The sequence below is a fragment of the Amphiura filiformis genome, chromosome 8 (assembly GCF_039555335.1).
Source record: "Amphiura filiformis chromosome 8, Afil_fr2py, whole genome shotgun sequence".
In the NCBI taxonomy this organism is placed as follows: domain Eukaryota; kingdom Metazoa; phylum Echinodermata; class Ophiuroidea; order Amphilepidida; family Amphiuridae; genus Amphiura; species Amphiura filiformis.
The window spans coordinates 51,072,479-51,098,077 of record NC_092635.1 but is presented as its reverse complement, the minus strand read 5'-3'; the positions used below and the strand labels follow the sequence as shown (position 1 = coordinate 51,098,077).

The following is a 25,599-nucleotide window of genomic DNA, read 5'->3' as shown; positions in this document are numbered from 1 at the left end:
CATCACGACGCTTACTAAGAAGAGGCAGGTCGGAATCCAATAGAAGGTCCTCATGGGAGAGGTTCCAAGACTGAAGAATGACACGACAGGCGAATCTTTGGGTAGACTCAAGACGGTTGGTAAGGGTTATGTTAAGAGGATGCCAAGTAGTACAACCATACTCCAGAATGGGGCGAACCAAGGCCAAGTACAAAGAACGACGGATGCTGAAGGGCTGATTGGAAAGATCTATGAATGAAGCCGATGATTTTGCGAGCTTTTCTGCATATGTTATCAATGTGAAGATTCCAGGAAAGCTTGTCAGACAGCCAGACACCAAGAAATTTCGCAGATGACACACGTTCAATAGGCAGGCTGTTAAGAGTGAGATTGAGATCCGGAAAAGGGTCCTTCTTAGTGGAAATGACCATGACTTTTGTTTTGGAGGAATTGACAGAAAGGTGATTAAGGGAGCACCAAGAATGGATGGAATCAATGTCGGATTGGAAATCAACCAAGTCATCAGGAGCAGAAATAGGCTTGAAGAGAGTAGTATCGTCTGCATAAAGAACAAGAGAACTGTTTAAAGAAAAGGAAGAAAGACACAAGTCATTAACATAGACAAGAAACAACAGAGGCCCCAGGACAGAGCCCTGGGGAACTCCAGAAAGCACAGGAACAGATTGTGAGTCCACACCACGGATAGCAACCGACTTGGGCTCAGACTGCAATGGATTCGAAATCTACCGGACTCATAAACTTGACTTTGACTCAAGCACTGCTGTATCTACGTTACATCAGCGGAAGGCATGCCTGCTTCTCAACATAATGTTTTCTATCCCCATCTCATTTGAACATCGATATCTAAAGTTATATAAAATTATATGAGAATAGTGCTAGTTCCATGAGTATAACTTTAAAACGAAACATTTTAATTACACAAAATAACATTTACTGCATATTATTTTAGACCAGTTTGGTTTTAGTTTTTAAAAGAATTTATTGTGACATACCCTATATACTAGTTATTACGATATCCATCCGCATATTGCCGAATTGCACCCAACTGTAAACCGTCTGCATCCCTTTGTGTTATTGAACTAGAGAGGGCGAGTTTTTGCCTTGGTCGTTACTAGTCTCCTACACGGCCAATTTGTGTTGGTCTGACGATGTTTGTGATAACCACATACAGTCTGGCCCGAGACTAGGTCTTGCAATATGTGATGTGATCAAGCAAATTCAGTCGGAACTCTGAAATAATAAATTTTCAATATATTAAAGCAGTTCCAAAGATATGTGTAATTAAAGATTTTCCAAAATAAAAGGAAACAAAAGGAAATATTTCCTTTGTTTGGCTATACGGTACCTCAAAGGTTCAACTGATTTTGCTTGATCGTATGATATTTCGTCATCATGGAAATCACGACGATATGTTATGTTTTATATTTTATTGTGACTACCTTGAGATGTCGAATCAGTGTTTATGTTCGTCATCATGGTCATACAAACTCGTGCATTTCCATCTGTGTCTTCTTTATCGCAAGTAAACTTCTTTAAAACCAGCTTGTAACCTTCGCGAAAGTCTTTATTAAATGCATAAACAAGGAAATTGATGGAACTATTTGATACACACAAATGACCCGATAGGAAATACAGCCAAGAAGGTACTTCAACATATGTGTAAAGCAAGCTAATGAGGCAAAATGGCGCCCACATGATAACAAATAAGATGATAATGACAGCGAGAACTTTTAGTAACCGTTTGTCTGCCGATTTGATTCCAGTTGAGGACTTTCTTGACGAAGATATTCGACGATTTTGTTTAAGCGATTTCCGGCTGCGACGGACAAACAAAAACAAACGCGAATAACAAAAACATATGATAGTAAACGATACTCCCCACGAAAATACAAATAGAAACCAAATATAACCCAATTCTCCTGCCTTCAATGCCGAAAATGAACACACAATTAGTGTCTTCGGATCAAAGCCATGTGCTCCCCAACCAACAAAGTCAAAATTTGGTAAATCTACAAGAAACGAGTAGAGCCACATACTCATCACCATAAATGGAACAGTTAATTTATTGTAGATCTTTTGATAGACGTTCTTGTGACAAATACAAATGTACCGATCTAAAGCTATGTTGGCGATGGAAATCATTGATGTCACACAGCTAAGATCAACAAAAAATCCTACGGTCTCACAAAGTGCATCGTGTTCGGTGAGAAATGCCCCTTTTATCGCTGCGACAATAGCGAATGGAATAATGATCACAGTAACGATCAGGTCAGCAGCAGCCAGATTGATAATAAAGATATTATGAATACTTCGAAGTTTCTTATGCCCCACAACAGCGCAAATGACGAGAGTGTTCCCCAGGGTTCCAATTATGGCCACAAATACCATTATAACTACTACAGTCATCACTAAAACTTTGGGGATATCAGTAATGGCTGGTGGAGTTGTTGTACAATTTCCCTCCGAAAATTCCATTTTCTTGGCAAATATAACTATTGACGGGTTTCTGTAAGGAAAAAAAAGAAGAAAGAGCATTCATTATTGAATTACCCAAATACTCAAACTATTGTCTATAGTAAATTATTTATATTTTCCGTACTGCCTACAATGAAATTAAAAAAGAAATTTAAACGTCTTCACTCATTATTATCTTTCATAAAGATAATTTACTTTCTTGAATACCTTAGAATACGAGTAGATGAGATTCGGTGATATAAGAGGGCGAAATGGCCGAGCGGTAAAGACGTTGCGCTGTGCATGTGTATGTCGGACGGCGAGGGTTCGAGACTTGAGCTTGCCTTAGGTGAGAATTCTCTTCTTCGATCTCCCAAAATGTTAGGTCAGAAATCCTACAATTGTGTTCAGTTAACTTACAAAATAAAATTGTAGAATTTCTTCTTTTTAGCTCAATCAATAAGGTGTTCGACTATGGTGCGAGAGGTTGCGGGTTCGAACCCTGGCGGTGCCTAGTACGCTCTCGTGGAAAAATTGAGTTAGCTTGAAAATTCCCCTGGACAAGGAACTTACATGTGTACTGCTAATTTGTCTCGTTGTAACCCGTACGAAACTCGGGGAGCTGATCCTGGTTGCGAAGGTTATTTGTGGAATGTCTGGCAGTGGCCTACCGTGGTCGCTCCTACCCCGGGGGCTGAAGAAAATTCAATTTTGCCGCCCTTCCTCAACAGCCCAAAAGGTTGACCCAATTTTTTTCGGCCGTTTGAAAAAGTGAAGAGCAAAAAAAAAAGCAACACAATTTGATGTTTAGTACAAATTTTTTATACTTTTCACATTTTTCCGCCCCTTTTTTCTTTACTAATTCTTTTTGCCGCCCCTTCTTCTTCCGCCGCCCTTCATTTGCCGCCCCTTCGTTTTGGCCGCCCCCTGCTTTTACCCCGGGGGCCGTAGCGGTCAGCGACAACCTGTGCCTGTGCGTAGCGCACTATAAACCACTGCGCTTTTTTAGGCCCAGCAATCACAAAAACGTTTTTAAACATTTTAAATAAGTTATATATATTTTGGCTTTTTGTTTAGTTAAAAACGTTTTTATAACATTAAAATGTCGGGTTATATAACGGTCATGAAAACGTTTTAAAACATTTTGTATGAAAACACACTACAACAATATTTTTAAAATGTTTTCAAAATGTTATTGTAAACTATTTTTTTAAACATTTTTTGCCAAATATTTGTTAACACTTAAATAACATAATGTTAAAATATTTGCACCCAGCAAACACAGACATGTTCTTAAATGTCGGGTTATATTTAGGTACAGGGTGTCCCCCAAAAAAGAAAGAACCCTCATTGCGCCCTCTTTTTCTCCTGTTTTTGAAAAGTTGATCAAGTATATTTTGGTATGTAAAAAAACTTTTAATCAATAGCAATACTTGCCATTACTTATTTTTTCTTGGTTATTTATGCCTTTTTGTTTTATTGTGTTTCTTACTTTCATACTTTGTTGTTTCTTGCTTTCTGTTTATTTACAACATAAGTCATTTCTCTTTTTAGGATAAAAAAAACTTGGTTCTTCTGAAGTGAGTTAACTGTAGTCTGCACTCTACCTGGTTGCCTCCTTGGCGAATACAGGTATCAGCACTGGTCCTCATTGCATCAATTGTGTTGCGTACCATCCTTGTGCGCTGGATACTTGCGAATACAGCAATAATACGTTTGCGAAGATCTTGGATTTTGCCTCAAAGGAAGAAATCAAGTGGTGTGAGGTCTGGTGATCTTGCAGGCCACTCCACAGCATGACCCATCCCAACCACTCTGTTTGCTATCCGTTGACAGAGACAAAACGGGTACTTTTCTTTAAAAAATCATAATTATCTTCAAACGTTGTGAGCCGATTGAAATATTTTTTTTGGTTTATTAAAGCTAACGATACATACCAAAATATATTTGATCAACCTTTCAGAAATAGAAGAAAAAGAGAGCGCAATAAGTAATTTTTCATAATTGATGATAGTCAAAGTGAACTTTATATTCTCATATTACAGGTCCTGCACTGAAAATTCAGCAACTCAAGGCAAGAAGTTATTGATTTATTGATCAAATACTGGTTTCCCCTCATTTTTGACTGTAACTCCACAACTGTTGTCTGTGCTGGGGGTAGTGTATGTGCAACGTCTCGTGGTTCGGAAGTTACGTATTAGCCAATGGTCCCGTATACAGCAAGAGTCACCCCTGTGCACTTTAAGGGGGTACTACACCCCTGGCCAATTTTGTGCCTATTTTGCATTTTCTCAAAATTATAGCGCATTGGTGACAAGTAAGATATGTATATTATAGGGCAAGGACTACAACTCCTGCACTGAAAATTCAGCAACTCAAGGCAAGAAGTTATTGATTTATTGATCAAATACTGGTTTCCCCTCATTTTTGACTGTAACTCCACAACTGTTGTCTGTGCTGAAATAAAATTTCCAGTGTTGTAGTCCTTGCCCCTATAATATACATATCTTACTTGTCACCAATGCGCTATAATTTTGAGAAAATGCAAAAACAGGCAAAATTGGGCAGGGTGTAGTACTCTAAGTGTCAGAACTATTCCAAAGAGAAGGGACCATCCCTGGTTCTGCTATCTTTGATCAATACTAGATTCCAGGATCGTGCATAGATAAACTGTGCACGTAAAACCCGCGTGGCAATACTCAAAATCATGAAAATTGAGGTACAGCACGTACTAGAATGATATTACCATACTTACCTTACAAAGGAATCTTTCTTGAATACGTAAGAATAAATGATTCTAACTTAAAGATGAAACGGCTACGCAACGTACCTGGCATTGAAACTTTCTCTTCTGAAGTCACATGGAATGTCTTACAACAATAATGACCGTGAAGAGCTAGAATCTTTCACCAAAATCGCATATCAAAGATTTCAAAGAACAACAGTGAAAAAGGAACTGACTAACACCGGATTATGAATTTCTCACCATGCTCACCTCGTACGTCAAAAAGACCAATCAATGAAACACATTGTTAAAGAGTACAAAGTGCAATTATGCTTCTTGTATCTAGAGAGAATTTTCTCGTCTTCTCTGGTATTACGGATATACATGCCTTCTACGGAAATGACAAAAAGACCAACAATATTGTAAGTGATCCTTGTACATTGGTGGTTCCCGATGGTTACAAGTTATTTCGGAACTTTAATATAAGGTTTATTTATGTCACAGTGTCATACATAATATCACAGATATTTCCAAATTAAAGGCGACAACGTTATATTGAGCTATAGTACAATATTTTTTGTCTTTGCATGCTTTTTATTATAGTTAGACAAATGGATGATATAGATGTTCCCAGAGGATGATTTGTGACGTGTCATGTCAAAATCAGACACTTTTGGGCAGGTTATAAATTTGGAGGTTTTTACATATCTTAAATATAGAGATATTTTGCTCCATAACGCCATTTTCCCCAATGAAATCGGACATTCCTAATCGAAGATAATGAGTTCGTAAGTTATGGTATTATAAAATTGGAAATTGAGATATCGGCCTTTAAAAATATTATTGACAATGTTGAGAGTAGGAATTATCAAGAAAAATGTCTCAAAAAATACATGATGCCAGTTATATTCCGGTCTGAAACTATCAGACAATATTCTAAACATTAATAACATCACAAATTCGCAACAAACCCAAATTGTGAAAAAATCTCCCCCGGGCAGATTTTTGGCTATTTCTCCATTTGCGATCCTGCCCAAAAGTGTCTGCTTTTGACAATAATCTGACTTGCCATTTTGCGGGGAGAGGTCATGGCCCTAATAGAGGGGTCAAATTACAAGCTCAGACTGTGTTGAAACCTATACACTAATGTATTCCTCATGTCATAAAGATTCAGAAAAAGTATAGTTTGACCTATTTGCGATGTACCGTTTTCGATTTGTAATCTAAAAGCAAGTTTTGGCCTCTGGTTAGTGTTATGTTTTAAATTTGACCCATGTATACACTTGGAATTCTTCAATTGCCCACACGGTTGTTTGATGTAATGTAAAACTGTGTCATTTTAAAGTCAAGTTGAACAATGATGGCGCTATTTATCTTAAATCTTGTTTGCATATTTACAAGGGGTAGACACTTGTATGATGAACATCAGAAAAAATTACTAACAAAATGGTAAGGAAATTTTCCAAAAACTTTTTATCATGAAATGTAAGGAATAAGTCATAATATTTGGCTTTTTTTTTTTTTTTTTTTTTTTTTTTGATTTGTTCGGATTTTGACAACCCTGGATAACCCAAGAAAGCCTCTATTGAAGCTTATTTCCATTGGGGTCCATTTGAACACCGGGACGGGTTGGGAACAGTCAGGGGTTAACACCCTACTCTTTTCGAAACTGGCTGCGAGATACATGTACAGGTATGGCTCTCTGTACACGGGACCGACGGCTTAACGTCCCCGCCGAAGGACGGAGTACTTTCATGATTCATTTACCCAATTCTAAATGAACCATGGGGAGAGCGGAAGTCTGAATTTAATCTACAGAAGTTGCCAATTAATTTCAGACTTTTTTTCCAAGTCAATATCCCAGCAAATCGCCACCGCCGGGAATCGAACCCGGGACCTCATGCACTAATGAGTGCATGAGGTAAATTAAAAAGTCTATGTAAATAGCGCACTCAATTTGAACACAAATGTACAGTTTAAAGAATAAAAATTATCACAAAAAACTAGAAAAAAATGAATCATTTGATAAAGAAACAAACAATAGCGGTATTGTCCCGGTCTAGAATTGAACATTATATAATGTTTTTTATTTAGAAAACTTAATAAATGACCACATCAAACAACCGTGCCCAACAACGACAGTTTTACGCCCAACCAAATGATATCATTTTGTTCCACCAAAATAATGTGCAATAATTGGCTACGAATAAAAAAATAACTGCCAACACCATCTAACAAAAACACCATCAACTCTGCTACCAGATTCAGACAATTTATGTGCCAAGTGCATTGAAGGATGGCGCAGTTGCTTATAAGTTAGCCATGGTTAAATTATATAGTATTACGTATGCAAGTCTCCTAATATTATTGAAAAAACACTTTTGGAACACCATAGAGCTATTAAAACTGATGGAGGAGGAAATGGGCGGAAATCCTGGAAATAACAATAATCTATGCCAAAAGAATACTAGTTATCTGTTCCTCATTTCTATTATCGACCAAACAGCGACCATGGTCATTGAAAACCTAAGTATTAAGGGTACACGAGGTATTGTTGGTCAAAGCAGCCAAAAAATCGATTGTCATTATCTAAATCAATATATTATTGAAAAATAACACTTTGATGTTTTGCAAAAGTTCATTCTACAAATCATATACTTTGTTGTCTCAGCCCTCTTTACAACATAACATTACACAATAACCACAGGACCTACAAAGTATATCTGTGATACTTTAATTCTTCTACACGCTCGCTATGAAATGATCAGTGCAATTTTTGCCAAAGCTCACTACCATTCGCAATATGCTGTAAACTACAAATCCCAACGGTTTAAAATAGTTGCTAACCTTAAAGAACTTCATATCAACTCCAGAACTAATCTATATAATACACAGATTAGATACCGGATCCACGTTTCATAATAATTTCCGGCGCGTTGTCATATAACACCGATGACTTTTAATATAGGCTATAGTTTGTTACTGACTCTAATAACAATTATAAATGCTTTTATTCTCCTAAATTTGATAAATACCATTTTCAGCGTGACAGCAAAAGTCCTCAAGAATAGGTCAGGGATATGCTAATAATCTGTGCCCCTTCACCCCTGATTTAGTAGATGTACCACCACACCGCTTAAAATAATCAACGAATTTAATGTCCGGCTTTTGTCACTCTTGTATGGGTCTTTGATTCACAGTGACATCGCCCCGATATCGTCATGACAGAAATCGCCATGATGGTAGGTTGAATCCACAGCCATGCATGGCCATTTTGTTACGACCTGTTTAATAGTTTTGAGACGCATAATGAGCCGAGGGACATCCGACTAAAGGTCCGTTCATACTACCACCGCATTTGCGATGCGTTGCTTTGCGATGTCGATATATCGATTACTTTTTGCCGCAACTCAACGTAACTCGTCGCATTTCCATGTTAAAATGTATTTAACTTTATTGCGATAATCCAATGCAGTTGTTTGCAGTACCATGCAGTGCGGCAACGCACCGCATCGCAAAGCAACGCATCGCAAATGCGGTGGTAGTATATGCCCGGACCTTAAGGCTATTGACAATAGCCTGGTGACTGACCTCTGTAGATGTCAGCGAGCATGGTATACGTCATGACGTCATCTGCTTTTAGACTGCTTTTATAGTACCGTGTATCTTCCGTGACCCGAGTGTTTACGAATGAGGGCAGCTGTCTTTTTTTTTTTTTTTTTTTTTTTTTTTTTTTCGGCACATATAAAATCAGAATTTTTGTCAGTTTTTGAGTTCAAAACGCACGGTTCTTTCACAATACACAAGCTAACGACTATCATATTCTTTCAACATATTCAAGTGCAAGCCTTGAAATTAGCTTCTTTAGAATCAAACAATTATGGGAGATATTCATCATTTTCTACCCCGGTATCCAAAGATTTATCGTCTGAATATCAAATCGTGCATAGCACATACACTGGTATCGATCCCGGTATTGATTTTAGTTTCTCTGCTGTACAATGTAATTATTTACCAGGCGATGTCGGTGTGTGATATTGATTAATCAAATTGAAAGTGTATGGGCCGCATTAGAACATGAAGGCTATATTGAATGGTCTTAATAATCTTGGCCGACATCTGACGTGTACTAGTGGAAGGGTACCCACGGAGAACCAGAGCCATGTGGTACCCCATAGAAATACGATAGTCGTGTAACTGCGGTTTTAATATCAATACAATCATAGCTCATTACAATAATTTACCGTGGAGAACGTACGTGCCAAAATAATTGACTCTCCTAGTAATTGACTATACTGTTTTCAATTTGATGGTCTACTTTGGTATAATTCTTAAGTTTATTCTTGATACCACGTGACGATCGCACGCAGCGTGACCCTTTGGTTCAGTTCATTTTTCACTTTCACACGTACGTTTATACCAGTGCGTTTATAGCAACAAACCGGGCGGGCTAAGTTACGGATAAGTTTACAACAACAATAACAGGTAAGCGGTAATGTTATGCTTTGCTAGGACACCTTAAAACAATGGTTAGAACATGTGGACCGTGATCTGAGGTGAAGTTTGATGAGCAATTTAAAGTTTCTTAGCAATATTTTAAAGATCATTGAACAATGTATAAATTTGAACTTATACATCATGCAAAAGGGATTATGTAATGTTTTGAATATTATTCCTGCTTTCCTTATCATTAACATTTTACAACAACGATCTCTAGATAATTTCAATTCCGGGGATTCTAAATAATATTCTATTTTTTGTTCGATATCATTGGTGCATCTTGATAATAAGTCTATATTTTGCCATTTTAGGCCCTAAATACCATACAACAACAAGACTCGCAAAACTGATTATTTGAATATCGTGACTAAATCCTTTTAGTGGTATTGGTCATTTGTCCGTTTGGCAGGGAGGTAAATAACAGGAAATGTTTTTGCACACCCAGTAAATTTAACTTGCCCATTGCTCCAAAGTGCCCACCCAGTAAATTATTTTGCCCACAAGCAATTGGGCATCATAATGATTATTATAAAACTAATATCATTATGATATCTCTTGAAATCAACTGTTTCTATTGTGGTCATATTGGTGTATCTTTTCATAACATAATGCCAATTATTCAGTTACAACTTCGTACAGGAATAAATATCACAGACTACACAATGTAATATATAGAACTGGCTCAGTTCTCTCTGATTGCGATGCCCCGATCCGCGTTCGCGATGACAGTTGTAGTTCATGATATTTGTGATCATAATTGTATGAAATTAATTCTTAGCTACAGAAGTCATATAGGGGTCATTGAATCATTGTGATGAAAAATACATAAAAATACACGAAACCACACCCGACCAGTACCCATGGAAACCTTTGAAAAAATGAAAAACAAGCCTCAGTGAATGATTGTGATGAACATGGTTCATCGGATAATCATGATAATAGAACAATACAACGGGCAACATTCCTCATGAACCCATGTTTTTTAAATGATTAAGGGTCACGCAGGGTCACTCTATAAGTGTGAAATTTTAGTCATTGTTTTGTATCTTTAAAAGTAATGAAGATAAGTACAATGAAAGTACATATTTTCAGAAAGGAAAAAATGCAATGCAACAACTAGCACAGCAGATTTCTGAAAAAATTAGCAGTTTTTGAGAAAAGCACCATTTTTTTTCGACCACCATAACAACTCAGCGAAAACTGCATATTTATGATCTGAAGACACAAAACCACTAACACTTTTCTCAAATTTTAGAACTTTTTGTATTTATTTATCTATTTATTTTTTTCCTTTTATATGGGTCAGAAAGAATAAAAAATGTTGACCAATGTTATACGGTCCTAATTCTTCGCAAACTGACATACAATCCACACACTTGGATGCCATTAATTACAGCTGCCCAATCAGTAAATTATTTTCCCTGATCTGAGAGCAAAACAAAATAAATTGCCCACCCAGTAAATTAACCTTATTAACCTCCCTGCGGGGGCAGACAATTTCTCTAACTATATTTTGACAATGCGTGAGATATTTAAACAGTGCGTGAATTTTATTATCTTGAGAGCCTGAGAAATTGCCCATACGCGTGAAAATACGTGGGACTCCCGCCGAGGACACGCTGCTGCCCCGCCACCTCCTGATACACTACTGCTTATAGGTGTACATATATTTCTTAGTTTATTTATAATGTTTACAACGAACACTATGCTAAGCTGTATCAGAATCACAGAAAACGCAACCAAAAGGCAAAGACACCATTTATAGGTAGAACACCCCCGGAAAGAGAGGTCAACCTATATTGTTCATAGTCTTTGCAAGTTGACCTCTATTTATTAATTCCTTTATATTTTGTGACCTTGCTATTGAAACCACTCGCTTGATCCCGATTCAAATCTATTGTTGCCTAATTGATTCAATTATGTTTTCATTTTTAGTTTGGCACGTACTATACGTATTCCAGAAGTTAAATGGCCGAATAGACTGGAAGTGTAATATGTCACACTGGTTTTATATCATATTTGTTATTGGGTACCACCAAAGGATCCTAGCCCAAAACGTATGTTACAGAAATAATAAATTGATATGGCTAGTATCAATCTATGCTAAAGAAGGATTTTGCATTTTGTTTTTACTATGAGCAAATAATTGTACGGTGTTATATATCTACCAGTTTCTCCGTCTCTATTTATCACTTTGTAATTTCTTTCACTAATTTATACCCTGTCCCATTTTCACGTATAGTTTTCTTCAATTAAATTTTGCAAAAAATATATCACAAAAGGGTCACATTTGTTCCGGTTAGTTTCACAAGCGTTCACCTTTTTGATCAGTACAGCTTCATCTATCATGATCATCCCTGCCCAAGAGTAACTTGAAAGTGGCGCATTGCCTCAAATATTGACACAAATAAAGCTGACTCATAAGCGGTTTTAAAAGACAATCCCAATGGTTAAGGGATGTCATTTCCATCCCATGTGCATGATTTTTCTATGGACAATGATGGAGGGAAAAACGCTCAAAATATTCTTTTTGATATTATTATTGGCTTTAACTCAAGAACCGCCAGACCGATAAAAATACAAGTGCAATTCATTGGCTTCCTGACCTCATTACCTACGAGATCAATATATAGTTTATTAAGTACACTGCAGATTTGTAGTTTTATATTTTTTGATTTGCCTCCAACCCAGCAAACACCAAACGTTTTCGACATCATTCGCAAAAGGTTATAAAAGGTTGTCAGAAAACGTTTAAATGTCGGGTTATATACGGGTATATTAATGGTAGAAAACGTTTTCATAACATTAAATAACATTTGTTGGTAATTTACTGCACAGCAAACACAAATGTTTTACAGAAAACATTTAAATATCAGGTTATATAAAGGGTATAAAAACGTTTTAATAACATTCCAAAAACATTTTTGAAAACTTGGTACAAATCATTCTAAGCAGAATGTTATTTTGGGGTTGAAAAAATATTTTGCAAAAAATGTTTGCCCAAAATATTTACAATAACGTTTTTAAAATGTTTTCACGACCTTTATAACCGTAAAATGTTTTCACGACCTTTATAACCCGACATTTAAAACGTTTTGTAAAAAACATTTTAAGAACATTTCTGTGTTTCCTGGGTGCAAATAATTTAACATAATGTTATTTAAGTGTTGACAAAATATTTGGCCAATAATGTTTGCAAAAATAGTTTACAATGACATTTCGAAAGCAAAATATTGTTGTAGTGTGTTTTCATACAAAACGTTTAAAACGATTTCATGACCTTTGTATAACCCGACATTTTAATGTTATTAAAACGTTTTTACCTAAACCAAAACCCAAAATACAACTTATTTAAAACGTTTTAAAAACGTTTTTGTGTTTGCTGGGAATCTACCTTTGCCTTGTTAAAATACTTACCACTCTTCCATATCCCTTACCAATTAAGCTTTAACTCGTATAATATTGTTTTCTGTTTGTTGATTGCTTCTTTTTCATAGGAATCTTCTGCTGTTATTATCTACAATGGAAAACACATCTACGTCAGAACCAATCTATTTGGTTCCAATTCAGTGGGACTGGCGACCAGTCATACAACTCATTCTAGCCATCATAGGCATCATTGGGAACTCAATCGTCATCCATGTCTATCTTCGCTCGCGTAAGCTTATCAAATCTTCCACCAACACACTCATCGCAGCTCTTGCTATAGCTGACCTCATCACATCCATCTGTATCATTCCGCATCCACTATTGTCGCGAGTTCCTAACACAACAGCTGGGCACTTCTACTGCAAAGTAGTATATTCGTCAAATATCATGTGGGTATCAATTGTTGCTTCCATTTTTACACTCACAGCTGTGTCAGTTGAACGTTTTGTCGCTATTCGCTATCCATCGCGCTATAGGAGCCTTCTCAGTTTAAAAGTCACAAGAATCATTATCGTCAGCATCTGGTTGGCTGCATTCATTATCAATACCTTCAGTTACTATGTTACCCATCTCCATCAAGGACAATGTATTGTAGAGTTCCCCAGTATGGGTTTCCAAATCTTCCTCGGAACATCCCTCTTCTTGATTGAATACCTTATACCAATGATCATTATGCTTATTGCCAATGTTCGAACAATTCAAATTCTTCAAGAACAAGGACGTAATCTTTCAGGAGAAAGGGGGAGTCCAAAAAGTCTTGCCACCGTGTCTGTTCTTCGAGCTCGTCGTCGTGTAATCATCATGCTCCTAATTGTCATTGTATCATTCGTCATTTGCTGGTCTCCTGATCAATTTGCCTTCCTTGTCTTTAACTGGGGATTAGTACCCTTCAGGTACCTGTTCGGTAACCTCTACCGATTCTTCGTGGTGCTAGCCTTTGCCAACTCCTGTGTGAACCCAATCATCTATTTATTTGTCAACAAAAACTTTCGAGAGGCAATTCGCCAACAGCTTCCGTCATCACTGAGATCATCGCGAAAATACAAAGAGAATACGCTCTTTGAAGTTCCATTTGATGATTCTGCGACAAAAGTGTCTAATGCAGCCTCCCAGTCACATAGTGATATAGATATGAAGGAAATGGAGAAAGGACATTAATCGTGTTAAATTGTTTTAAGCATTTTTAGTTTTATGGAACTTTTTATCAATTTAAAAGCACTTGGTGTAAATATTCTTTTGTTTGGACTGTCTGCAGACGCTTTGAAAAAACCAAGAGTGTTATATCATTTTATTTGAATTCTAGGCTAACCACACAACGTGATAAAATCAGATATACTGTTGTAAAAATGAGTTTAAACTTTAAAAGTCTTCTTTATGATGTGTTTAGCTTTCTCAAATCAATCACATGTATACATGGGCAACATTTTGAGTTTCCTTTACACGTGAAACCCTATGGATTGTGCTCAATTGTAATGTTAACAATCGTAATTATTATTATAATTGTACAAAAGAATAAAGCATTAGCTTCATAATTTCATGTCCAAGACATCAGTGTTCCATTTACACCTCAAACCATCAAGTAGTCAAGCTCCCTCAATCGATAAGGCGTTCGACTATGGTGGGAGAGGTTGCGAGTTCGAACCCTGGTGGTGCCTAGTATGCTCTCGTGGAAAAATTGAGTTAGCTTGAAATTCCCTTGGGCAAGGAACTCACTGCTAATTTGTCTCGTTGTAACCCGTACGAAACTCGGGGAGCTGATCCTGGTTGCGATGGTTATTTGTGGAATGTCTAGGGTGTGCGCTCTTGAAGCAGCAAAGTCCCTGATTTGTTGTTTAATGGTTTATGGAATGATGTGGGGCCATAGTGGTCAGCGACAACCTGTAAAGTGTGCTGAGGCTTGTGGATCAACGTCTAGGCGTTGTGCCTGTGCGTAGCGCACTATAAATCACTGCGCTTTTTTCTTTTCTTTTTTTTTTTCTTTTTTCAAGTAAATCCGCAATCTTCATTGTGTCATTTTTTGTTATTGTGTCATTTTTGTTATTAGAGATTTGTTATACTTTAAACCATTTTAGAATCAAATCTTCATTGTTAAATCTTGGTGCAAAATGCTCCATATGTAAAATGGACTTTAAAAGCTTATTAGCTTAACGCCTTATATCGCTATGAGCGATTATAGATTATATCGTTATATAGGTTGCACAACTTATAAGTTCTCCCTAAATCTTTTTGAAAGAAATCGAAAATTATTCAACGAAATGTAAATTGTAATACGTTATGAGTAACCTTATTTGTTTTACAAATCTGGACCAATTTGTAGTGTCACACATCATTGCGTTCGGTCACAATGGTTCATTATGTAAAAAAAAAAGTGGCAGTTTTAAAAGTTGCACCTTAGTCCATAGGAGTCAATTAAAAAACCCAGTATGTCAGGTCTGTTCACGTGCTTGTAATGGAAATAAAACTTAAAGTCTAGATGTTCAGTAGGAAATGTGTCCTTCTACACTGTTAACAAATGCATTACAACGTCGGCGCATGCTGTTTATTAAAGTCCGGATCCGTTGCTGGTTTCAGCCAAATTCACTATTGACATGTCCTGACGAACAGACGTGACACGTCCACGAGGTGCTCTCCGCTGATTTTTCACTTTCATCCAGCAAACCTATTGCTCGACCGCGAAGGAAATCGGGCAAACGTGGCATTTTTAAAATGTGACATTTCACATGTGATGAACTACCGGCGATGTATGGTCTATTCTCACTGCAGTACATATCCCGCCCAACTCAGTCATTTATCATTAAAAAGAAAAGAATTAAAAACCTGCTTTGCTTTTGAAAAAGAAGAAAACCAAAGATTAAGTTTTCTTTAACAAACACGTGAATATTCCTGGCCTACTGTATTGTTTGAGAGTTGACTCCAATGTACTCAGATGCAACTTTTAACACTGATAAAACTGTTAAAAACAGTCTCTTTTTTTTACATAATGAAACATTGTGACCTAACGCAATGACGTTTGACGCCATGATGATCCATATGTGTAAAACAAATAGGGCTACCCATACCTTTTTACACGTTTGCATTTCGTCAAATATTTTTCAATTTATTTTAAAAAGTATTTAGGGGGGAACTTATAAGTTGTGGACCCTATATGATGATATATAATTATAGAAGGGCCGTATTACAGGTTTTAGGGGGAGATTCTACTCCATGAATGAGTGACGGGCGATTGGTTTATGACCAATGTAGAAGTGCGCTTGTCCAAAGGCAACAAAAAGCACACTACCTAATTGGTTACAAACAAATCGCTTGTCGCTGATTTAGCGTTATAACGCATTGTCACAGCTTGGTGCTTGTAAACTACTCGAATAGTGCTTTACAGCACCTGACAAAATAAGCTATAAACACATTTTCAAATATTTTTTTCAGCATTTGTTTATATCCCATGATAAGTAGACATGTTTTCTTACATGTAAGGTAAGCATTTTTTCAACAGGCAAAGCCATTCAAGACCTTAACATAATAACCTTAACATGTGCTTAAATCGTCAATAAAAACGCACCACTTTCTAGAACTCATCAGTCTGAGTTACACCACAAGCGACTTGTGAGATACGAGTGTGTACACATTACTAGGCCCTATGAAACAAGTATCTGTCAAAAACAACCGAAAAGAAGATTACACACAGCTAAGGAATACTATATAATATCAGGTAGGCATCGTGTTAAACATAGACTTTACTAATCATGCTAATAGCTGAGTTGGGTTTCTACTTTTACGTGATACATAAATAACCCATAATGTGCAGTAATGTGCATAATTTATCAGTAGGTATATGTGACCGTTCACGGCGAATGAGCCGTAAATTCCTCCCCTGGTCAATTTTGTTTTATTTCGTGTTTAAAAAATAAACATCATAAACTTAAAAATGGTATATCATTTGGTTACGGTTCGCTATCTCTAAGGTTCGCTATCTCTAAGGTTCGCTATCACTAATTTCAAATAAGGTTCGCTATCTCTAATTTTAAATAAGGTTCGCTATCTCTGATTTTAAAAAAGGTTCGCTATCTCTAATTTCAAATAAGGTTCGCTATAGCGGTCCTTATTTAAAATTAGAGATAGCGGACCTTATTTGAAATTAGAGATAGCGGACCTTATTTCCAATTAGAGATAGTGGACCTTATTTAAGATTAGTGATAACGAACCTTAGGTATAGCGAACCTTAATCGAAATTAGTGATAACGAACCTTAGAGATAGCGGACCTTAATTAATTAGTGATAGCGAACCTGAAACAAAATTAGTGATAGCGAACCTTAGGTATAGCGGACCTTTATTGGAATTAGTGATAACGAACCTTAGAGATAGCGAACCTTCAATAAATTAGTGATAGCGGACCTTATTCAAAATTAGTGATAGCGAACCTTATTTATAATTAGTGATAGCGAACCTTATTTATAATTAGTGATATCGAACCTTAGAACTAGCGAACCTTATTCTAAATTAGTGATATCGAACCTTAGAAGTAGCGGACCTTTTTTTAGGTATAGCGAACCCTTTTCTCTATTAGAGATAGCGGTATTCTGATCTCCATAGACTTTACACGTTAGTGATAGCGAACCTTAGAGATAGCGAACCTTAGAGATAGCGGACCTTAGAGATAGCGGGATCACCTATCATTTGACTTCAAACGATATCCAGAAGCGGGGTTATGGTTTGTTAAACTTTGCTCCTTCAACAAAATTATAGCTTTTTACGTTTTTACATGTGTCTCTTTTTCCACATTGCTGGCAATAAATATCAAACAGTCATAATTGGCGGTCATTTCAAATCATCCCCAAGTCAACGAGGTTTAAGAAAGATCTCTCATTGTTTCTTGTTTAAGAAAGGTCTCTCTTCGCGAAAGCGAAGACACTGACAGTGAACCAGAGATCCTGTTGAGTGAGGTTAACCAAGCAATGAAGAGGCTCAAGAATGGTAAATCACCAGGAATTGACAACATCCAGGCAGAACTGTTGAAAGAGAGTGAAGGGGAAGGTGTTGCAATAATTCACAGACTATGTAACAAGATTTGGCACAGTAAAGAATGGCCAGAGGACTGGAAAAAGGCTGTATTCCTACCTTTACCAAAGAAGGGAGACACAAGGGAATGTGCTAACAACCGCACCATCGCCTTAATTTCACATGCTAGTAAAGTCCTCCTCCATATCATTGCTGAGAGAATTAGAAATCATCTTGAGAATGAATTACCACCAGAGCAGGCTGGCTTTAGAAGGGAAGAGGGACAAGAAACCAAATTGGCAATTTGAGGAATTTAATGGAGAAAATAGGGAATTCCAGCAACCATTATACCTTTGCTTCATTGACTACTCAAAGGCATTTGATTGTGTGCAGCATAGGCAGCTGTGGAGAATAATGAAAGAAATGGGGTTCTCCGAGCATGTGACTGACCTGATTTGCTCATTATATCACAACCAAGAAGCCACCGTTAGAACAGAGAGTGGAGACAGTGAGTGGTTCACTATTGGCCAAGGCGTTCGTCAAGGATGCATTCTGTCACCGTACCTTTTCAACATATATGCAGAGTACATCATGAGGAGAGCATTTGTTGGTGTTACAGGTCAGGTGTCAGTCGGAGGTCGAAAGATTAACAACCTCAGATACGCTGACGACACCACCCTTATTGCAAAGTCATCAGATGAGCTTCAGGACCTTATAGACAGAGTAAAAGCAAGTAGTGAGGAATTTGGGCTGCATCTCAATGTCAAGAAAACAAAGATAATGATCTGTGGAGGAGATACAAATCAGCAAGTGAAGGTGAATGGAGAAGATGTGGAACAAGTTGACACTTTCAACTTTCTGGGATCACTAATAGACAATGCAGGGGGCAGTTCACGGGAAATCAGAAGACGCCTAGCCATGGCAAGATCATCGGCAATTGCGTTGACAGATATATGGAAAGACAGAGGTATTTCTAAAGCTACCAAGATTCATATTATGGATGCTCTGGTTTTCCCGATTGCCTTGTATGGCTGTGAAACGTGGGCGGTTGGAATGACAGATAAGAAAAAGATCATGGCGTTTGAAATGTGGTGCTGGTGGAAGATGCTGAGAATATCGTGGAAAGAACATAAGACCAACGAATTTGTAAGAAACCAAATTGGAGACCATGCTTCCGTGTCCCAAAAAATAGATCGTTTTAAACTGGCGTATTTTGGCCACATTTCTAGAAGAGATGGTGACAGCATTGAGAAGATAATTATGCAAGGTCACATAGAAGGCAGTCGTAGAAGAGGTAGACAGAAGCTTAGATGGACTGATGGAATTAAACAATTAACAGGCCTTTCTCTCGTCGCAGCCCACCGTCTGGCTCAAGACAGAAGCTGCTGGAATACCATCATCAACAGGGTCACAAAGGGTCAGTCATGACCCATAGGACCACGACGACGACGACTCATTGTTAATTGTTGGTTATGCATACCTGTACAAAATACAATGCCTGGTAACCCACCACTTGTAAAGGATTTAGCAAAAGCAAACAAAGACCAGAGCTATTAACAGTTCTATAGCCATCTAAGGTAGAAGCTTATTATCCACTTCAACAATAGGATTATTGATTAGTTTTTGAATATCAAAATGAGACAGATGTCGGGCCAGCTTAAGTTACCGATGAATACGACCTTCGTACACATTTTACACCGTAACTCAGAATACAATTTAGGGAATTTACGGCTCATTTGTGCTGCCGGTTCACATATGCTACCGCAGTTGAACATGTTGTTTATGTGTACCGTGTACCCCACATACTGCAGTACGTGATAAGGTCTGCGGAATTATTAAAGTTGAAGTTAACGTGCATTATTCCATACCTAGTGTAAACAGTAAAACACCCATAATCACCGTTTGAGAAATAAAATTTGAAAATTTACTTCAACTTTAATGGCAACTGCACATATCGATTGGATTGCTTGCTCAGTTTTACTTCAACGCGAACGTCTGATTGCTTACTGCACCAAAAGCGTCTTGTCGCTTAAACTTATGTGATGCGATCAAGCAAAATCAGTCGGAACTCGGAAATATTGATTTTGAGATATAGCCAAACGAAGAAAATATTTCTTTTTGTTTTCTCTTGTTTTGGAAACTCTTTAATTGCTAATATCATTGGAACTGGTTGTTTTTACTATCCTATAAGAAAGTGAAAAATTTTTGTTGCCGAGTTCCGACTGATTTTGCTTGATCGCATCACATATGTATCAATGCGCGATCACAAAGGCGCATGTGTAAGCAACTGCTCCCTTTTGTTTTGGTCAAGTGGGTTATTAGTCACACTTCGAGACAAACGACTCTATCTTAGGCGCTTCGTTTGAATCAACATGAAGATCAGAAATAACCACATTGACAATAGCATGGTATTAAAGTAAGATCTAAACGAATCCTAATCAGTAGCCCTACATAATATCAAATAAAGCTACACTTTCTGCACAGACGGTCAATATCCCGGTCAATACAAATACTTCCAACTATACCTACACCAGACTCGATAATACTAGTAATACAGAGGTCTTGGGTTCAAACATCTCTAAATTCCACCCACTGATCGCTCATGAAGATTCAAGTTGACTAATGATATTGACCCCGAGTATTGACGGTCTATGCGAATAATAATATGATATATGTACTTGTTTTTGACAATATGGTTTTTTAAAAAACCGCTTACTGCTCTTCCTGATTTCTGGCTGTTTAGGTCCGAAGCGTATTATGATTTTGTGTTCTTTTTTATAGGATTTTACTGCCATCATTATCTTCTTTATAATGGAAAACACGTCTATGTCAGAACCAATCTACTTGGTTCCAATTCAGTGGGACTGGCGGTTAATCCTTCAACTCATTCTAGCCATCATAGGCATCATTGGGAACTCCGTCGTTATCCATGTCTATCTTCGATCGCGTAAGCTTATCAAATCTTCGACTAACACACTCATCGCAGCTCTTGCTATAGCTGACCTCATCACATCCATCTGTATCATTCCGCATCCACTATTGTCGCGAGTTCCTAACACTACAGCTGGACACTTCTACTGTAAAGTAGTATATTCGTCACACATCATGTGGGTGTCCATGTTGCTTCTATTTTTACCCTCACAGCTGTGTCAGTTGAACGTTTTATCGCTATTCGCTATCCATTGCGCTCTAGAAGCTTACTCACTTTGAAAGTCACAAGAATCATTATCGTCAGCATCTGGTTGGCCTCATTCGTTATCAATAGCATCGGTTACGTGTTTAAACATCTCCATCAAGGACAATGTATTGTAGAGTTCCCCAGTATGGGTTTCCAGATCTTCATCGGAACATTCCTTTTCGTTCTTGAATACCTTATACCGGTGATCATTATGCTTATTGTAAATGTTCGAACGATTCAAATTCTTCAAGCACAGGGACGTGATCTTTCAAAAGAAAAAGGGAGTCCAAAATGTCTAGCCACAATGTCTGTTCTTCGAGCTCGTCGTCGTGTCATCATTATGCTGCTCATTGTCATTGTATCATTCGTCATTTGTTGGTCTCCTGATCAATTTGCATTCCTTGCTTTCAATTTGGGATTAGTACCCTTCAAGTACTTGTTCGGTAACCTCTACCGATTCTTCGTGGTACTTGCATTTGCCAACTCATGCGTCAACCCAATTATCTATTTGTCTGTCAACAAAAACTTTCGAGAAGCTATTTGCCAACAGCTTCCGTCCTCACTGAGATCATCACGAAAATACAAAGAAAATACGCTCTTTGAAGTTCCACTTGATGATTCTGCGACAAAGGTGTCTAATCCAGTCTCCCAGTCACATAGTGACATAGATATGAAGGAAATATAGAAAGGACAGTAAGGATTTTTTGTCAATCTATAAGCATTTGGTATAAACATTCTTTTGTTTGGACTGTCTGCAGACACATCTGCAGACACCTTGAAAAGACACTCTGAAAAAACCCAGTGTTGTATCTTAGCATGAATGTCCATCTGTATTGGCAATCCATATATAGAAAGATTTTAACTCTTGATCCTATACAAAAATATTTACCTCCGTAATTTTCAACTTTTGCCTTCGTCAGCGAAATGATCCGACCCCATCGAGCAGTGTGACGTAATAATCGGGTCATTGAAGTGTGACGTAATAATCGGGTCATAGACCTTTGGCAACTTCGAGGATTCCAACCACATCCATATTGAGTCACAGGAGACAGTGTCGACACCCTATGTTATAAATATAAACTTAATACTTCGTTGGTGAGCGACGGGCGAGTAGTATTTCACCGAAAGAAAGAAAAGGAGTTCTATCTGATTGGCTAGCAATCGATCGCTGGATCGCTCAGTGGTGAACTACAAACTCAAAATGGAGCGATGTATTCAATTCGATTGAAATCGATATTCTATTATTGACGCAGATAAAAAAAAAAGTGGCATAGTTTGTATTGTATGACTTGTGATTTAATTTTCTAATACATGTGTTCCTTTATAGAATTGGAATTCTCAAACACAAAACGTTTTCGACATCATTCGCAAAAGGTTATTAAAGGTTGTCAGAAAACGTTTAAATGTCGGGTTATATAAAGGGTATATTAAGGTTATAAAACGTTTTCATAACATTAAAAATCATTTTTGATAATCTACTCAAAACGTTTAAATGTCGGGTTATATAAAGGGTATAAAACGTTTTAATAACATTCCAAAAACATTTTGAAAACTTGATACAAAACATTCTAAACAGAATGTTATTTTGGTTGAAAAAATATTTTGCGAAAAATGTTTGCCCAAAATATTTGCAATAACGTTTTAAAAACGTTTTCATGACCTTTATATAACCCGACATTTAAATGTTATTAAAACGTTTTGAAAAACATTTTAAGAACATTTCTGTGTTTGCTGAGTGCAAATATTTTAACATAATGTTAAGTTCTGACAAAATATTTGGCAAAAAATGTTTGCAAAAATAGTTTACAATACCATTTTTGAAAACATTTTAAAAATATTGTTGTAGTGTGTTTTCATACAAAACGTTTTCATGACCTTTATAATAACCCGACATTGTAATGTTATTAAAACGTTTTTATGTAAACCAAAAGCCAAAATATAACTTATTAAAAACGTTTTTTGTGTTTGCTGGGATATCACAATTTTTATTTTGAAGATCAAAATCGTTATTTATAAAATGCAGTAAAATATATCCACAGCAAAATACCGGTCCCCACTAACATGACTAATTAGTGTATTTAATTCCCAGTTAGTGTATTAAAAATAAAACCTGGGATTTACCTGATAACAAATCAAATTTTCTTGTAATAGAAATATCATATGGGATACTGATCATGCGCAAATCGTAAAAACATAAAATGGTATGCTTAGCCTGAGTTGCTCGGCCTATCTCGAACAAAATCGCCATGCGTAGCTGTTGAAAAACGAGAGGATTCATCGTACTATCATGGCAATTTTAGACACGAAGATATAGGGATGATGACGCTGTGCAGGGCCATCACATTGACCTGGACAAAGTCCGAATAGATGGGGACACTCAACTTAAATTTTGGTAGGGCGTGCGGCGCGGATCGCAAAATTTTGGGCTCAAATTTCAACATTTGGGGGTAGGTCTAGACTAGAGAACTCAAATTGGGCCAAATTATAAGCTGCGGAGCTAAAAGATTCCAATTTTTTTCACAATTTGAACTAAAGAGCAACAATTGTCAAAGTTTGAGGTCTTAAGGGTCCTTGGGTCTTAAGGAACTGCCGAAGAGCCTGAAAAGGGAACCATTGATCGCCGCACATACCAGTAGCACCTTTGCATGTGAGTGTCCCCTCCGGAGGAAGCCCCGCTAGTTCGAGAGAGGTGTTAAAGAAGCCATCCACATCAGGGTCAACCAATCATCTCTGAACAAGGTCAGAGGGCGTTACAAGTTGCCAAAGGTCTATGAGGTAAATATTTTTATATTGAGATCAAGAGTTAAAATTTCCCTATAGAGTGTTATATCTATTGAACTTTAGGATAATCACACAACGTCATACAATCAGATAACCGTTAAAAAAAACAATAAGAAGCTAATACACAGTTTAAAGACTTTTTTATGATCTCTTTGACAGATCAGCGGATGATTTAAGGAAGCCCCATCATGCACTGTAAAAGTGTTATCACGCGAGTTTCAACTGCTACTTAACTTCTCAAATCCCATTGAAGTCTGTGCAAAAGATGTTGTTTTAGAATTGCCCGTGTGTCATTATTACTTTTTTCATGTATATCGAAACAAAAAACATACAGTCACTTATTTTTTGTTCATGTCCGAGGCATTGGTGTCCCATTTTAGACTTGAAACGATCACGTTTTTAGTTAAAACGTGATTGTGACATTTTCTGTTTTTTGACATTTCAAACTTATTTGTTGCGTTTCTACATGCACAGTAACTTATACGGCCTGGCGCACAAACGAATACTGTTTGGGAGCACTTAAAGCCATATTATAATATTTCTGTAAAAATAGATTAGTATTTATTTTCCATAAAATGTTAGCTTTTACTGTCAGATATGTCCCCTTTTAATTTTGAGCCGAACAAGTGAGGTAAAGCATAGAAAATTGAAATTTACTACTAGCGCCCATGCATGTTACTCCCGCGGTTGTAATACGGTACGATCCTCGGGGTGTGTTCGACTAATATTCCCATCGTAATAATAAAACGCCAGTTCCATCGTGTTATTCAAAATCTCGGATTTTGACAAAACTACAGCACCTAAAGTCTTGATTTTTGCAGAGTATCTTTATTGACTAACGTACATTACAATCGTGTAAAAACCAGAATTTAAAAAAAATTGAGGGCGTTCTCCTCAGCAAATGTTATAAAATGGCTTTAAGTTTAACCATGATTTAAGGGATCGAATAGCAATGTTTGCACTTTTTGTTTTGTGGGTCTTGAGAGCACATCATACACATCAAATTGCATTCTGAATATGAAGAATGTCCTGATGATATTTAATAGTTTGATATTTTGAAATTCGCGATATAATACACATTTTATGGCAGACTATTAAAAATTATTATTTTTGACATTTAACAGTCCTCGAAGGAAAGTTTATTTTAGGTCTTTGGGGGAAAAAAGTTTATTTTCAAATGATGGATGGCTTTTCCTCCCAGATACATACACTTTAAGTACATATCATTAGATTTATAAATTTAACTTCGAGGACTGTTAAATATCAAAATATTAACCTCAATTTTAATAATTTATAATAATTTATAATAATTTACCATAAAATTTAGTGTGTCCGATGTTCTCTCAGGTCTCGCAAAAATACTGTGCACACGTTTCTATTCCGAACTATGGCACATTTTAACTGACACCTTGCTTTTGCTCATAATCAATATATTTTCTCATTTAGAATTTACAGGTAGTTTAGTGATTAAGGGTGACCACTCTTTCTAATTATAATAAGGAGCAAATCTTTTGACAATTCTAACCGTCGTCTTTCAAT

The 25,599-nt window shown here is 36.9% G+C and overlaps 3 protein-coding genes across 4 annotated transcripts; 2 read left to right on the top strand and 1 right to left on the bottom strand.

The window, feature by feature from the left end:
- Positions 1-982: 982 nt before the first annotated feature.
- LOC140158300 (melatonin receptor type 1B-A-like) lies at positions 983-5,388 on the bottom strand. The gene is made up of 2 exons (XM_072181405.1): positions 5,285-5,388; positions 983-2,506 (listed from the first exon to the last, which is right to left on the bottom strand). The coding sequence occupies exon 2, from the start codon at positions 2,473-2,475 to the stop codon at positions 1,420-1,422; it is 1,056 nt and encodes a 351-aa protein (XP_072037506.1). The 5' UTR covers positions 2,476-2,506; positions 5,285-5,388; the 3' UTR covers positions 983-1,419.
- A 4,022-nt stretch (positions 5,389-9,410) lies between these two features.
- On the top strand, positions 9,411-15,107 carry LOC140159177 (galanin receptor 2b-like). 2 transcript variants are annotated; one of them, XM_072182551.1, is made up of 3 exons: positions 9,411-9,664; positions 11,615-11,736; positions 13,177-15,107. In XM_072182551.1, the coding sequence occupies exon 3, from the start codon at positions 13,202-13,204 to the stop codon at positions 14,264-14,266; it is 1,065 nt and encodes a 354-aa protein (XP_072038652.1). In that variant the 5' UTR covers positions 9,411-9,664; positions 11,615-11,736; positions 13,177-13,201; the 3' UTR covers positions 14,267-15,107. The 2 variants fall into 2 exon arrangements, with proteins under 2 accessions (XP_072038652.1, XP_072038651.1); XM_072182550.1 differs by lacking the exon at positions 11,615-11,736 and having other exon boundaries at positions 9,412-9,664.
- Positions 15,108-16,176: 1,069 nt separating this feature from the next.
- LOC140158299 (galanin receptor 2b-like) lies at positions 16,177-22,682 on the top strand. The gene is given in 3 exon segments (XM_072181404.1): positions 16,177-16,814; positions 20,883-21,219; positions 21,222-22,682. Coding segments are annotated over 2 exon segments (1,050 nt in total). The 5' UTR covers positions 16,177-16,814; positions 20,883-20,912; the 3' UTR covers positions 21,965-22,682.
- The last annotated feature ends 2,917 nt before the right edge of the window (positions 22,683-25,599 follow it).

Excerpts from the sequence above, each read along its gene's own strand:
- LOC140158300 (XM_072181405.1), bottom strand. The coding sequence starts at position 2,475 with ATGGAATTTTCGGAGGGAAATTGTACAACAACTCCACCAGCCATTACT.
- LOC140159177 (XM_072182551.1), top strand. The coding sequence starts at position 13,202 with ATGGAAAACACATCTACGTCAGAACCAATCTATTTGGTTCCAATTCAG.